Source organism: Jatropha curcas, chromosome 3 (genome assembly GCF_041381405.1).
Source record: "Jatropha curcas cultivar XTBG-Jc1 chromosome 3, XTBG_Jcur_1.0, whole genome shotgun sequence".
Lineage (NCBI taxonomy): Eukaryota > Viridiplantae > Streptophyta > Magnoliopsida > Malpighiales > Euphorbiaceae > Jatropha > Jatropha curcas.
Window position 1 is genome coordinate 32,601,075 of NC_143153.1, and position 13,624 is coordinate 32,614,698.

General features: G+C 35.3%; 2 protein-coding genes and 1 long non-coding RNA gene across 5 annotated transcripts; 2 read left to right on the forward strand and 1 right to left on the reverse strand.

Moving 5' to 3' along the window:
- Positions 1–5,800: 5,800 nt before the first annotated feature.
- Positions 5,801–10,144, forward strand: LOC105646991 (beta-glucuronosyltransferase GlcAT14A). The gene is made up of 4 exons (XM_012232957.4): positions 5,801–7,320; positions 8,376–8,451; positions 8,562–8,677; positions 9,453–10,144. Exons 1-4 carry the CDS (start codon positions 6,699–6,701, stop codon positions 9,959–9,961), a joined length of 1,323 nt encoding a protein of 440 aa, XP_012088347.1. The 5' UTR covers positions 5,801–6,698; the 3' UTR covers positions 9,962–10,144.
- On the forward strand, positions 7,324–8,171 carry LOC149497966 (uncharacterized). Its single transcript, XR_016320018.1, has 2 exons — positions 7,324–7,605; positions 7,714–8,171. It is a non-coding gene; the product is annotated as an uncharacterized LOC149497966 (long non-coding RNA).
- A 63-nt stretch (positions 10,145–10,207) lies between the features above and the next one.
- Positions 10,208–12,648, reverse strand: LOC105646990 (formiminotransferase cyclodeaminase-like protein). Of its 3 annotated transcripts, XM_012232956.4 has the most exons (4): positions 12,480–12,648; positions 12,284–12,384; positions 11,066–11,477; positions 10,208–10,946 (listed from the first exon to the last, which is right to left on the reverse strand). In XM_012232956.4, exons 2-4 carry the CDS (start codon positions 12,305–12,307, stop codon positions 10,429–10,431), a joined length of 954 nt encoding a protein of 317 aa, XP_012088346.1. In that variant the 5' UTR covers positions 12,308–12,384; positions 12,480–12,648; the 3' UTR covers positions 10,208–10,428. The 3 variants fall into 3 exon arrangements, with proteins under 3 accessions (XP_012088346.1, XP_089575125.1, XP_020540073.1); XM_089718999.1 differs by lacking the exon at positions 12,480–12,648 and having other exon boundaries at positions 12,284–12,442; XM_020684414.3 differs by lacking the exon at positions 12,480–12,648 and having other exon boundaries at positions 11,066–11,574; positions 12,284–12,425.
- Positions 12,649–13,624: the final 976 nt, after the last annotated feature.

Here is a 13,624-nt window from a genome sequence, read left to right on the forward strand (position 1 = left end):
AGATTTTAATACATTTATTACTACTATTTTTTCAGTTTTTTTTAACTGCAAGCTGTGAAATTGTAATCTGTGTCAAACTCTGTGAAAAAAAAAAAAAAAGAGAATAGTAATAACTAGGAGTTAAACCCTAAAAATGGTCACGGTAATAATTGTGAATGGTAACATTCATGGTGGTGGTGGTGGCGGCAATTTGGGAGAGACGGGGGTGGGTGGGTGAGAGGCTCAGACTAGTTATTGTAAACAGCTGTGTCTGTCATGTGCTCAAGTTAAAATACATTACACTACTCTGTGTTTTTCTTCATAGGTAAATTATGCTCCTTTTCCACAGCCAAAATGTTAGGTGTGTGAGTTACTCAAGAAAAGATCAAAACTTTCATTTGCTACTTTAGAAATTGCTATTCTTTTATATTCGTATCTATGTTTTATATATTGTAATTGTAAAGTTGCGTATGGTGGCAAAAAAGCTACTTTAGCGCGAGATAATTTACATTATGAAGGATTGAACTCGTAATTTAAAATACAATAATCAACTTCGCAAGTGTTTTTGTTAACGAGCTATTCCTATTCGGGTTAAAGTCATTTATGATTGTAGTTGGCAAATTGAAAGCATACATACCATATTTCTCTCCTACCCCTTCTATTATCTACAATGAAGAAGAAAAAGGAAGATGACAAGTCACACCACGGAGACAAAAATGGTGTGCCGTAGCCATTTTGGCAATGAATTTGTACAAAACCGATAGTTCTGCAATAATGGCAAGTAGTTTAATTTTGTGGTTTTGAAAATGGAGCCGTAATTGCAATAGTCATGCTTTTTGTTGACCCTTTTTAATTTACATTGTGAAAAAGAAAATCTCATATGACAAAAACAATTTTTGTGTTTATATATAAGTAATAATAAAGCCAAAATTGAAAACCCATTTGACATTAGATCAGCATAAAAAAAATTACAGTAAATAAGAATCAATAACCTACCACATTTCTTTATTTTTTTAAAGGGGTTTCTCAGTAATTTTTCTTAATTAAGACACTAATTTGAATTAATTAATAAAGGATCTCTCGAGATCAAAAAAATTAGGGTATCTTACTCCCACAGCACACATGACACACGGGCTTAAAAAAGCTGTGTTGAGGCAGAAGTAGCAGTGGCCTGCAAAGATATTGATTAGCTAATTAAATATATTAAGGAATAATGGATACCTTTAGTCTATAGGGAGTAATATTATTGAGCAGAAGCATAGTTTCTTTAGTCCTTATGGTCTTTATTAGGACAAAAAACAATAATTTTTGCATATATGCCTGAAAAAAGACAATATATCAAATGATTAATTATAACATATGCTCATACAGCCTTGACATGCATAGAGTGAATTTTCTTTGGTAGCTGATGGCCTTATGGTTCATATAATTGCTATAGCAAGCAATTATAATGTTAACAAATATTGTTATGACCCACTTTAGAGAGGAAAGAAATAAAAGCATCATTCCTTAATTACAATTTTTTTTTTCTTTGATTATTTATTAGCTAAATTCATTGGATTAAAGAAAAATATGAATAAAGACTCTCTTTTTATATTTGGAATAGTGATTAGTGAGTGATATATAATTAATCTTTAACTGGAGTGGCATCTTTTTCTGTGGCCAACTCTTCTTTTGTTAGGTGGGTATCAAAAAATAACTTTTCTTTTCTTTTCTTTTCTTTTCTTTTCTTTTTTTCTTTCTTGGGTTATTGATTGATGTTCTTCTTATGCATGGTATTTTCTTTATTATTGCATTATGAAATGAATGATTGTAATTTCAAGCACGCATGAAAGTTGCCCCCACGCTATCTTCTTGTCTTTGTATATATATGTGCTTCCAAAAGCAGCTTCCAGTTGTAGACAGGCAACTGCCTAATTCCCATTATTTTACTTCAATCTTTACCTTCCACAAAAGGGTTATCACCTATGAACTCATCCTTACCGTTTCATCTATCAATGAATATTGTGGTTAAAAAAAAAAAAACATTCATTTTCTTTATTTTTCGTTCTATGTGCAATGATTTTGAAACTTTCTTTCTTTTAACCCATTTCACGTTGTATATTTAAATTTTGAAATTGAACTTAAATATCATTTCGAGAAGAATACCATATAATTGAGAGAAGATTTAATTACGGGCAAAATGTTGTCATGGATACAAAATCTTCATTTTCTATGTTATGGATCAAAATGAAATTGCTTGGAACCAACCAAGTTTAGGAGAGCTTGATATGGTATATTCTGCATATGGATGATCCTTTTCTTACCCAACAACTACAAGTACATAGAATGCATGCAGATTCCATGTCACCCAATTGTATGGTCTTAACAGGACAGATCAGAACATTAATATACCTGTTCTGCTTTTCTTGGTCAAACGGCAGTTATATATATATATATATACATACACACACAGTTAAAGAAGGTATGAAACATGAAACAGCCTTCTTCATAAATGCGGGATTAAGAGTTCCAACTCCGGTAGAAGCTCAATTAACAAAAGAAAAAGAAGAAGAAGAAGAAGAAAAAAAAAAAAAGCTAAGAAGCAAGAATGTTCAGTGTCTGATATTTCTGTCCGAAAGAATGGCATATAATTAAAATTTGTCTCAGCGGACTACTCATTAGTAACTTTTGATAAAATTCTGTCTTGTAAAGAGTCAATCCACTTTGGACTTCCATAGTATAATGCTGTTCATAGTCATATAAATAATATTCGAATAATAATAAAAATAAACAAAACAATATTATCTTCCTATTACAAGAACATATGGCGCCCAATTGGCATGCCAAGAAACGCTGTATTCCCTCCCTGCCGAGCTAGGCTGATCGTTTTCCATTTTGGAGTGAGCATCTCCTCCTCCTATTTTACTCTGCTTCTTTTTTTATTATTATTCATTAAGAGTTTGATAGACGAATGACACTACAGGCTACATAACAGGAGCATCCAACTCATCAAATTGATGAAAATACTTATGGTCGAGAAAATTTGAATCCAAGATCTTTCACTTCTCATGTGAGTGAAAAAACTAATCACGTATTAACAGTACTTTCTAGCTAATACCAACATAAAGAAAAGCCTTTTACTCTTTGCCCAATTAAAGGGATTGCATTATATGATGTTATAAATTTCCTTGTCTTTTTACTGTACAATAAAGAAGCAAAAGCCTTATTCTGATCAATGATTTGCTATCTATCCAGGGTTACAAGGAGACCTCTTGCGTTCAAAACGACATTATGGGTATTTTTGAAACTACTCGAAATATATATATATATATATATAAAATTTGCAATGATTGCTACTTCAATTGCTTAATAATCAAACCCCTTGAAAATTGAGATCCATATTCCACTTTTTTGGTCCTAACTTTCGGCATATGAGTGAGGATTATTGGTGAACGCCCTTAACCAAATAGCTAAAAATTGCCTATTCATTGGATTCTCCATGGAAGGAAGGAAAGGACCACACCACTTTCAAACCTTGACACTTGGGCTACCAATTTCTATTCTAAATTGCATAACATATGCATATATTTATATATGTACTTCTGTCTACATATAGCTTTAATGTGATGTTAGAGTGTACATTTCACATCCCATTTAGGCTTTTTTTGCTAGAATCCAATGAGAAAAAAGCTAGACTAGAAATTTTATGCCATAGTTTGTTAGAATTAGGTGTTGATTGCGACATGGGCAAAATGCATAAACAGTAACAAATAGGAAAGTAACAAAGGAGGTAGAAGGTAATACGTTAGTTGAAGTTCAACGACAAACCTAACCACCAACCGAAAGTTTTGAACAAAATACTGTCTCTCTTTACCAACAAACTGAGATGAAGTCCAGAGCTTTATCACCTTCTAATCCTAAGATAAAGTTCAGAGCTTTATCAACTAAAGTGGAGAGCTCTAATGGAGTTGGTTTAGTTAAGAGGTGGGTTTAGGGGGTTATTGAGAGAGGGTAATGGAAAATGTAGGAGTTGCATGATGGACATATGTCAAGTCATGAAAATGGAGGCAGTGATAAAAGGAAAAAGAAAGAAAGAAACAGTTAGTTTATATGCTGCAAAATGGAGCGTAAGTGTCAAGTCTGCAGAGAGAGGACAGAGGGGTTGGTCTTTGAGGGTGTGGTTGCAGAACCCCTGAGGCCTGAGCTGCCCTGCACGATTGCCAATGTATTGTGTATGTGAATTGCTGAATCTGATCCACCTTGAGGTACTGCATTTCACTGCATCTATCGGCTTTTGGCAGCTTTTTTTTTATATTTTGTTTGGGATTTATCATTGCTTCAAAACAGAAAAAAAAAAAAGGTTATCGAACAATTATTGGATTAAATTCAGTATAAATGTATAGTTTAAACACAGCCGAGTTCTTATCTTTTGGATTATTAGCATTTTCGTTAGCATGTAGATATTAGTTGTGCTTTCTTCTTCCTTTCGTACCAAAGAAAGAAAAATCAAGAATTAATGTACCTTGATTAAACCAACTCCAAGAACCCCTTTGGTTTTCTGAGCTTAGAACAGTTATCAGTAATATTTTATTCATTAAAATTAGTTGTTCGGTAATTATTAACATTTTGTCGCATGTTAAGGAGAGTAACTTTTTTATAATTCAACCACTTTAAACCCTTAAAAAATAATATTTTTACCTTATCAAAAACACTAAAAGCTATCGACAAAAATGATATTTTGACGTAATTAATGAAATTAGCAACTGCCGATTGAAAAGCTTGCCCAAGAGTTACGTTGTGAAATGTAGCTCCAAAGACATATAAGCTGCATGAACCAGTCGAATCAAACCACTAAATCACATTTAACCCAAAAAGGGCAAAAGTCAAAGAACTGACAATGGGCTACGAGCTGGTTAGCTAAAAATTTGAGCTACAATGAGCTTGCAATAGGCAAAAGCCCACCCAAACAAAACCAACTCCATAGCAAATAGCTTATTGGTGCTGCGTGGGCTGTGATTTTGATTGATGATTATGATTTGTGAGTTTAGGGGTCGAAGGAGTTGATTTGTTACTTTGATACATGTATAAATTAAAGCTTGTGGGGTAGTTTATGAAGCTCGAAAAATTCATTGGCAGAAATTAAATCTCCTGCCCCAAAATGATGAAAAGGATGCTTTACTTGTTGTGTGATTGCCTTTTAGGTTATTTGCCTACTAGGTCAACATTTATATATTCAAATTATTTTAAATTAAACCATTTCATTCAAATGATCAAAAAAAAAAATAATTACATTTTGTAAATTGCAATAAAAAAATGACAATCATGGAGTTTGGTGGTTCAATGGGCCCTACAAAATTTCTTTACTTAATGGGGCTCATTTCCACCAATGGAGGCCTAACCGAAGTCGGACTTTGTAGGCCCAACCAATAAAAAAAGCATAATTATCAAAATCCGACCCGAACAAAAATGCACTGCTATGCCGACAGCAGCCAAGGCCAAGCCATCTTCATTTTAATTAATAAAAACTAAATAAACTAACTTTAAAAAAAAAAAAAAAAGATTTAATTTGTAGTAGCATGTAAAAGAAAATTTGAGATTTAATAAAAAAAATTAATAAATGAGTTATTTAATTGAATGGTAATAAATAAATATATTACATAATTAATTTTTAAAAAAAGAAATTATGATTTATCTCTAATTAATTCCATATCAAAATGGTAATAAATTGATTTGAAGCAGTAGTACTATTTTGGCATATGGTACGGCTTTCTATTCTAGGCTTTGCTTCTGGTAAGGTTTGGCTTTCACGCGCGAAGGAAATGAACGAAACTGTTAATTCTTAGTATTATTTGTCTTAGCTCCGGCAATTAACAGGAGAACCAATAAAAATGAACCGTTCTGTTGTACGGTCTGGTGTCCATTTCCTGAATCTTCCCTCTCTCTGTCTCTCTCTCAGCTGTAGTTTCTCTCCCCAGAAGGAATCAAATCAGCTGATTCAGCTCCAACATTTGAATCTCTCTCTGGTTCGTTGTAAAAGAGCCCCCTTTTCCTCTCCTTTTGTCCTTTATTAAATTGCGTATGCATTTCTAATCCATTTCCTTCGTGTTTATTATTGTTTTTCCTTCCTATAGCTCTCTTCTTTTTCAAGTAGCTGAAACTTACACTCTAAGCATATATTTTTCTCTTCTTTGCCCTTTTTCTATCTCTCTATCTATCTTCCTTTCAATTAGCTTTAGATCTGGGGTAGTTTAGAGCAAAACCTACTTTCTAATTATTGTTTGCTAATTCTAGCTGCTTATAGATTTTTCTAAAGTTTAAAGTCGAAAGTCACATTTATACGCTTTTGTCGCCTGTAAATATCTTTCCTTTTCTGAACTAAGCTATTTTCAGCTTCTTTGGAACTCCTCTCTATTGACAAATTAAAAAGGAAAGTTTTTTTAATTTGTTACTGGGTTCATTTCGACTCTCAATAGTCTGGTAATTTGTGGGTTTTGGTTATTGGCATGTATTTTATTTCGAATTTATGCATCCTTGCTTCTAAGTATTAGCTTGGATGTTATTCATATACCTAAAAAGAAGACTTTGGTTCTGTTACAGAACCTCCTTGCTTCTCTTCAGCTCTTCTCTTTATAGTAGATTACTCTATTCCCCTTTGCTTGTTAACGTTTCCGGATTTCTGAGCTAGTTCAGATTCAGAAAGCTTTCAGTTTTCAGTACAAGGATTGTTTGTCCATGAGATGAAAAACCCGTTAATGAGTATGAGAAAAAATGCCAATTCCCACTCTGGAAGGGTGTTTAGTGATAGAAAATGGCTCATTCCATTCTTTGCTAGCCTCCTTGTATCTTTAACTTTGTTTTTGTCAGCTACTTTTGGGCTATTTACTTCTCCTTATAGTGGAGATCAGTTATCGTTTGACATTATTTCATTTTCAAGGTCAGACGAGTCAAATGACTATTTTGTAGAATCTGATTTAAAGAAATCTTTTAACCTGAGTGAGTATTCGAAATTGGAGGCACCTAGATTTGCTTATCTAATTTCGGGGACAAAGGGCGACAGTCGTAGAATGATGAGGACTTTGCAAGCTGTGTATCATCCAAGAAATCAGTATATTTTACATTTGGATCTTGAGGCACCGCCTCGTGAAAGGTTGGAGTTGGGGATATCTGTGAAGAGTGATCCAACATTTTCAGAAGTTGGGAATGTACGTGTAATGGCACAATCAAATTTGGTGACCTACAAGGGGCCAACTATGATTGCCTCTACACTTCAAGCAATTGCAATAATGTTGAGGGAGAGCTTGGAGTGGGACTGGTTTATTAACCTCAGTGCTTCAGATTATCCTCTAGTGACACAAGATGGTTAGTACTGGATAATGCATTGTTGTTCCTTCTCTTCTGTTATTGTTCTTTCATCGTGCAAGATTTTCTTGATGTGTCGATCTTATGAGCAAATCCCAACATGCTCATTTCATTAAGAAAACTTTATCCAGTTGTTCACTCAGTAAGCAGAGGCGAACTATTACTCTATGACAGCAGTAAAAATAACAAGTCTTGACTGTGCGGCGTGCTTAGCCATAATACATTGCAAGTTTTTGTTGCTCCGGAAGTTTGTAAATTGTGCAGATAGACGTTGAGTTGGTCATTGTAAGTATGTGATGAGTAATACTTGTGTCCTAATTAGTGTAGTTACCTAGATGGGGAACAATGATGAGCATTTGCTCATTGGCAAACGCTTGCTAATGTGATAATCAGGTTAGAGGCAATATATTGAGGGGTGGAGGGGTGGAGAGGTGGAGCCTTGTCATTGGATTCTGAAGTTTGCAACACAATTATTATTCTGATTCTCTGACTCTCTCATATGTGTTCTTGCAACCAACCGAAAAAATGTGATGGATTCAAGACGGCAAATTAGAACCTGAGTTCTGAGACCGTCTCAGTTTGACTAAGCAATCTCTTGTCTTGAAATGCTTTCTGACTTTTAGTTGCCTTGCTGTATGCTGAAGCAATGATCAAAATTTAGCTTATTAATTACCATTGAATTTGATAAATAGTTGTAGGATTTTTGAATTGCTCATGCTTGTCTACTGTTGGAGCTCTATATGAGAGATGTGCTACTGTACAAATGTTTCTTCTGCATTATTTTGTTCTAAGCTTGTCTCTGGATTCTGTTGACCTAGCCTTTCTTCAGTATATGAATTGATTTGTGATTAGCATGTATTAAAGAATTAACCTTTCTTGAATTTGTCTTTTTTATGCTGTTTAGCTATGACATATATTGTACATTATACCTTGCAAAATGGCGATTGATGTCCTTAGGATGATATAAACCTCTTTTCTCCTTATGTTCTATTTCCCTATTTCCTTGCACAGGCATTTTGCAGGGTTCAGATCTGATACATGTTCTGATTGTGCAGATTTACTTCATGTATTCTCGAATTTATCTAGAAATCTTAATTTCATTGAACATATGCGGATCACTGGATGGAAACTGTAAGTGAAAGATGGAAAACTCTGCATCACTTCCCTAGAAGATTTTGCTCCCCTTATATTTTTTCGAGAAAAAATTGAATATATGCACATGCATTTACAACTTTCTGCAGGAACCAAAGGGCAAAACCAATTATTATTGACCCAGGTCTTTACTTATCTAAGAAATCTGATCTCGCTTTGACTTCTCAACGTCGATCGCTTCCTACTTCTTTCAAGTTGTTTACCGGTATGCTATCAATCTAAACTAATTGGATTATTCAGCACATAGTAATCCTGTAGTTTGTTATACAGTAATGCAAATACTGGCTAATATTTGGTTCTTGTAGAATTGCATACTTTTTCTTTACATAAGCTACGAAAACTGTCCATTGCATAAAATGCAAATTTAACTCACATGCTGCTCTCTGCTGTGAAATGAACACTAACAGCTGTGGAATGTAATGGTGACACTTTGCAAAGATATAATTCATGAGGGCAGTGCTTTCCCAAATGCCCCTTCTGCCACTATTCCATGCTCATGGTTTGGCATCTCTGGGACTCATTTGTTGATATCTTGCCATTTTAGTATGATGACACGAAAGGAAGAATCTTGATATGCCATTGTGTTGCGGTTAAATGTTCATAGAGAACCATGTTTGACAATTTATTCGTGGAGTCCTTAGGTGAAAGTGTCTTTCTTTACCTTTTAGCTGAAAAAGTGTCTTTAGGACCTCTCCTTTTAGGTTGGCTGCCCTGGATATAGAGATCTCGGTATGGGTAATTTCTGCATGCTTAGGGATGCTTGTGGACCGGTGGATGCTTGCCTATGGATACTTTCCTGATTGTGGCCCTTGGCAAATCTTTTTTTTTTTTTTTTTTTTGTGCAACTTTTTTGTGTTCTTTTCTTCTTCTTCTTCTTCTTTTTTTTTTTTTTTTTTTTTTTTTTTTTTTTTTTTTTTTTTTTCATACTTTCAGTTTGAAGATAGGAATTTTGAGCCCTTATGCTTGCTTCCGATGTACAGGTTCAGCCTGGGTAATTGTCGCCCGATCCTTCGTAGAATACAGTATAATGGGATGGGATAACCTCCCACGAACTCTCCTAATGTACTATACAAATTTCATCTCTTCTCCAGAAGGATACTTCCATACTCTTATTTGCAACACTGAAGAATTCCGAAGCACAGCAATAAACCATGATCTTCATTATATTGCTTGGGACACTCCACCAAAGCAGCATCCAATCTCTTTGACCATGAAAGACTTTGATAAAATGGTCAAAAGTAAAGCTCCATTTGCACGCAAATTTGCTAAGGATGATCCTGTTTTAGACAAGATTGACAGAGAGCTTTTAGGTCGCACAAGCAGGTTTGCACCTGGAGCATGGTGTATTGGCAGTTCAGATGGTGATAGTGATCCATGCTCTGTGCTTGGAAATTATTCAGTGTTTAGGCCAGGTCCTGGTGCTGAGAGGTTGCAACAATTATTTCAGACATTGTTATCGGAAGATTTTCAAAAGAAACAGTGTACATGATGGAGGAAAATTTTGATAAACGCCCAAGTGTACATTGGTGTATTCATAGATTATACAGTTGATGTAGATTGCCGGAATTTTTTTTTTTCCCATCATATATGAATGACATTGAACTTGAAGAAGCAAAAATGTTTAGTGCCATAGTTTGCAATCTATCTAATTCATTTATTTTATTGGTTTTTACATTAGTTTTTATTTATTTTCCAATGATATGGATATGGAATGATATAAGGCTTGTCTTCCATGTGCATGAAAGCGTAGGCTCTGTCTGCTATTGTTATAGCAAGAAACTTAAAATTTTGGTCAATATGTAAGCAAGGGCTTTCAGGAAATCTAGGAAGCAGCCACTCTGCTTGTTGCTAATAAGACACATCTCATCCTCAGGTAATGAGACGTTACCTATGGCTAAATGTCAGCACAAGCTTGACAGAGATTTATTGAAATGTCTAAACTTTACAAGTGTTTAATCAGCTTCTGGTAGCAGAGATTAGATTCATGTACTTCTCAACAATCATTTCCGGTGAAAAGTGAGTGAAATATCCTTGCTCAACATCTAACCCTTCTTCAGCAGCTAGCATCTCAATCCGGGCCTGAACCTTCTCTGCTCCAATCCTACTAGGCTCCAAAAGCATACAAGCTACCTCAACTGAATACTCACCGTGAACCAGAGCCAATGCTTGCACTGTTGGAAGGCCACCGCCACGAGCACTCACCATCCTTGCAATCCGGCGAACAATAGAGACATCATTGCACATGACAGGAACATTGTATAATGCAACCCACGAGCAAGCCCCAATCATTGTAACTCCTTTGGTGGGAGACACGTGTTGGGGGCCTTCATCGGGCTTTTCCGAGAGAATTTCAGACATGGTCCATCCAGCCCATTGAGTTCCCATGGAATTTGGCCTGTAGTAACCGAGCTCTCGCCTGATGGTGTCCAAGGCTTTTCCTGTTGGGTGTGCTGCAGCATAAAGAAATACTGGCACTGCAAATGGGATTTAACATTTTAGAGTTTTTGGGAGTTGATTTGGAATCTTTATGGGTTCAAAACCAAGTGTTAATGAACAACAAATCAAACAAGGGAAAGTCATTCCGAAACTTAACCTTGACATCTGCTGCCAATGTCAGCTGCTACGGCTTTAGCAAGCCAAGCAGCTTCATCCAGTGAGGCCCGAGCCAAGGGATGGAAGGCAATTTCATCGACAACGCCAAGCCGAGGGTGTGCACCGATGTGTGATTCAAGATTTATGGCTTCATAAGCTGCCTCAACCATGGCCAACACAGTTTGCTGCAATGGGCTGTAAATGGCACTTCCTGTACTATCAAGAACAACATAGGAAACAAGATCGTACCTTATCCTATTATAATCGCTGTCCTCAAATTTGTTCACCATCACAGTTTCTGGGTGGAGTCTTGCAGCTCTTTCAATCTGCTCAAGAGCTGTGCGGTTTCGGGATTCTGATATGAAAAGCTTGCAACATACCAGCATAGACTCACATATAGTTTTCTTGTCATTCTGTTGCAATCAATTGACAAATGGCGATAAAATTTAGACTTCCCTTTTACAGGATTTTGCCTTCTTCTTTGGTTGGTTACAGTCTCTCAACATTTTTCTAACAAAAAGACTGACTTTTTAGATATAAAATAAAAATTAAATTAATTATCAGATGATTCACGATTTCATTGATAGATCCAATTGAATTATTAAAATGAAATTAAAAATAGTTAATTAATAGAATAAAGAAAAAAAAAATCTTGTATGACGGGCCAAGAAAAAATAAAACATCTGTTGCTGTGCCTTTTTCAAAGGGTCACGAGTAAAATGCGGAGGCAACAGATCCACATGATGAGATGATCTTATCCTTTCAATATTCAGGTTTTATTTATAAAAACAAGTTGACGAAGGTACATTATTATTTTTGTACTGATCGAAGGTTTTTCTTTTCCATCACTCTACTTGATGTTGATGCATGCTTTCTTGGTTTCAGGTAAAACAAACACATAAGGAAAAAAAAATGGAGAAAAGTGCAAACAAGATTTTCCAATCTTAATGTTCTTGCCAAGATCAGATATTTTTGGCAGTTCATCAAAATATTTCCCATTGATGATCAAATCTCTTAAGCAAATTCTATAAACCTGAAAAGGGTAATCATGAAAATTACTAAAGATTGTATAAAAACCAGAAACAGAGTGAAATCGCAATAAATTAAAGTATGCCACTTGCGCTAAAATCAAAAGAAAACAGCAAAAAGCAAAGAAAAAGAACCACCAGAGAGAGAAATTAATTTGATGTTGATCCTAAGTGGAGTTGGCAGTGATTACCTTGCAACTTGAGTTAAAATCCATTGCTTCTTCTCTGCTCTTTCTTGTTTCACCGGTGGCTATGGCTTCTGTTTCAGTCTTGAGGAAGAACTGCCTCCTGCCTGCATATATAGTAAGGCATTAATGGCCAACTATCAAAGCTCATAATAGTATGAGTCAGCATTTACAACCACCATCTAAGCCAATGTCCCCCCACCTGGACCCCTTAAAATCTGCACATGAAGATAAGGGATGAGAGAGAGAGAGAGAGAGAGTTTTTTGTCCAGAAGCTCGATTCACATGCTACTTCAATGGCATCATTCATAGTTTTTTTTATTGAACCCGACGCAAGCTTTATACGTCATATACAATATAGACAATTGGACATTAACTTCATATTTACATTTTTTGTTTTTAATGAGAGCCAGAGCAGGTTCCCCATGCAGAGAAAACTTTGTCTGCAGGGAGAAAGAGGGGAAATGTATTATGAGAAAACTTGAAAGGACAAAATTGAAAATCAATTTTTTATTTTAATAAGTAGCAAAATTATTATTAGTTTCTTTGACGTGATGGCGCAACAAAAAGCTACTGCAAGTTAACGGTTGAGAGAAACATAAATTAGAGACAGAACAGAGTACATGCCTTTCAAATAATTAATTAACAAAAACTACTCCATTGAAAAGATTTTCTTTTTAATTTCAGGATAGAATCAAATTAAATTATTAGCACTTAAATTATCTTCAATCAATAATTCCTGAAGTAGCATATCTAATTTGGATTTTGCAGTGTCAATATTGATGTAGGCATGAAAGCGACTTGTCCAGAAAGATCAACCGAAAAAAAATTTAAGGAATCTCTTCAACCAATCTTATCTCCTTACAACTTCATAAATTTTCTTATGAATCCTCTCTTCTCACAGAACAAGCTGGAAGGAACTAAACAAGCTATGTACATAGTCAAGAAATGAACGGGGTAGGTTCTTTATCCTGCACTAAGTAAAAAGAGATTTCTTTCAACTTCTGCATAGGAGGTTCTGAATTATGTCTCGTCATGATAGCAATAGCAGATGATAATCTCTCAAATTACTGTGCAAGTTCACATACTTCTGCAACAAGAACATCTAAGGCTTCCCCTGTAGTTAAATCAGACCTAGCAAACCTCAGGAGAGCAGAGCGAGGGTTGCTGCTTTACCAATCACCATCATTATTTCTCGAAAACTGTCTATCAAGAAGAATTCTAAATAATTCTTTGTTAGCCTATGATAGAGATGCAAGAAAGAAGCTTCTTCTTCTGCAGCAACATTTTTACTAGAAGGAACTCTCCGTTAGACACTTCTAGGTGCACTGGAATAGCATCCCTTGC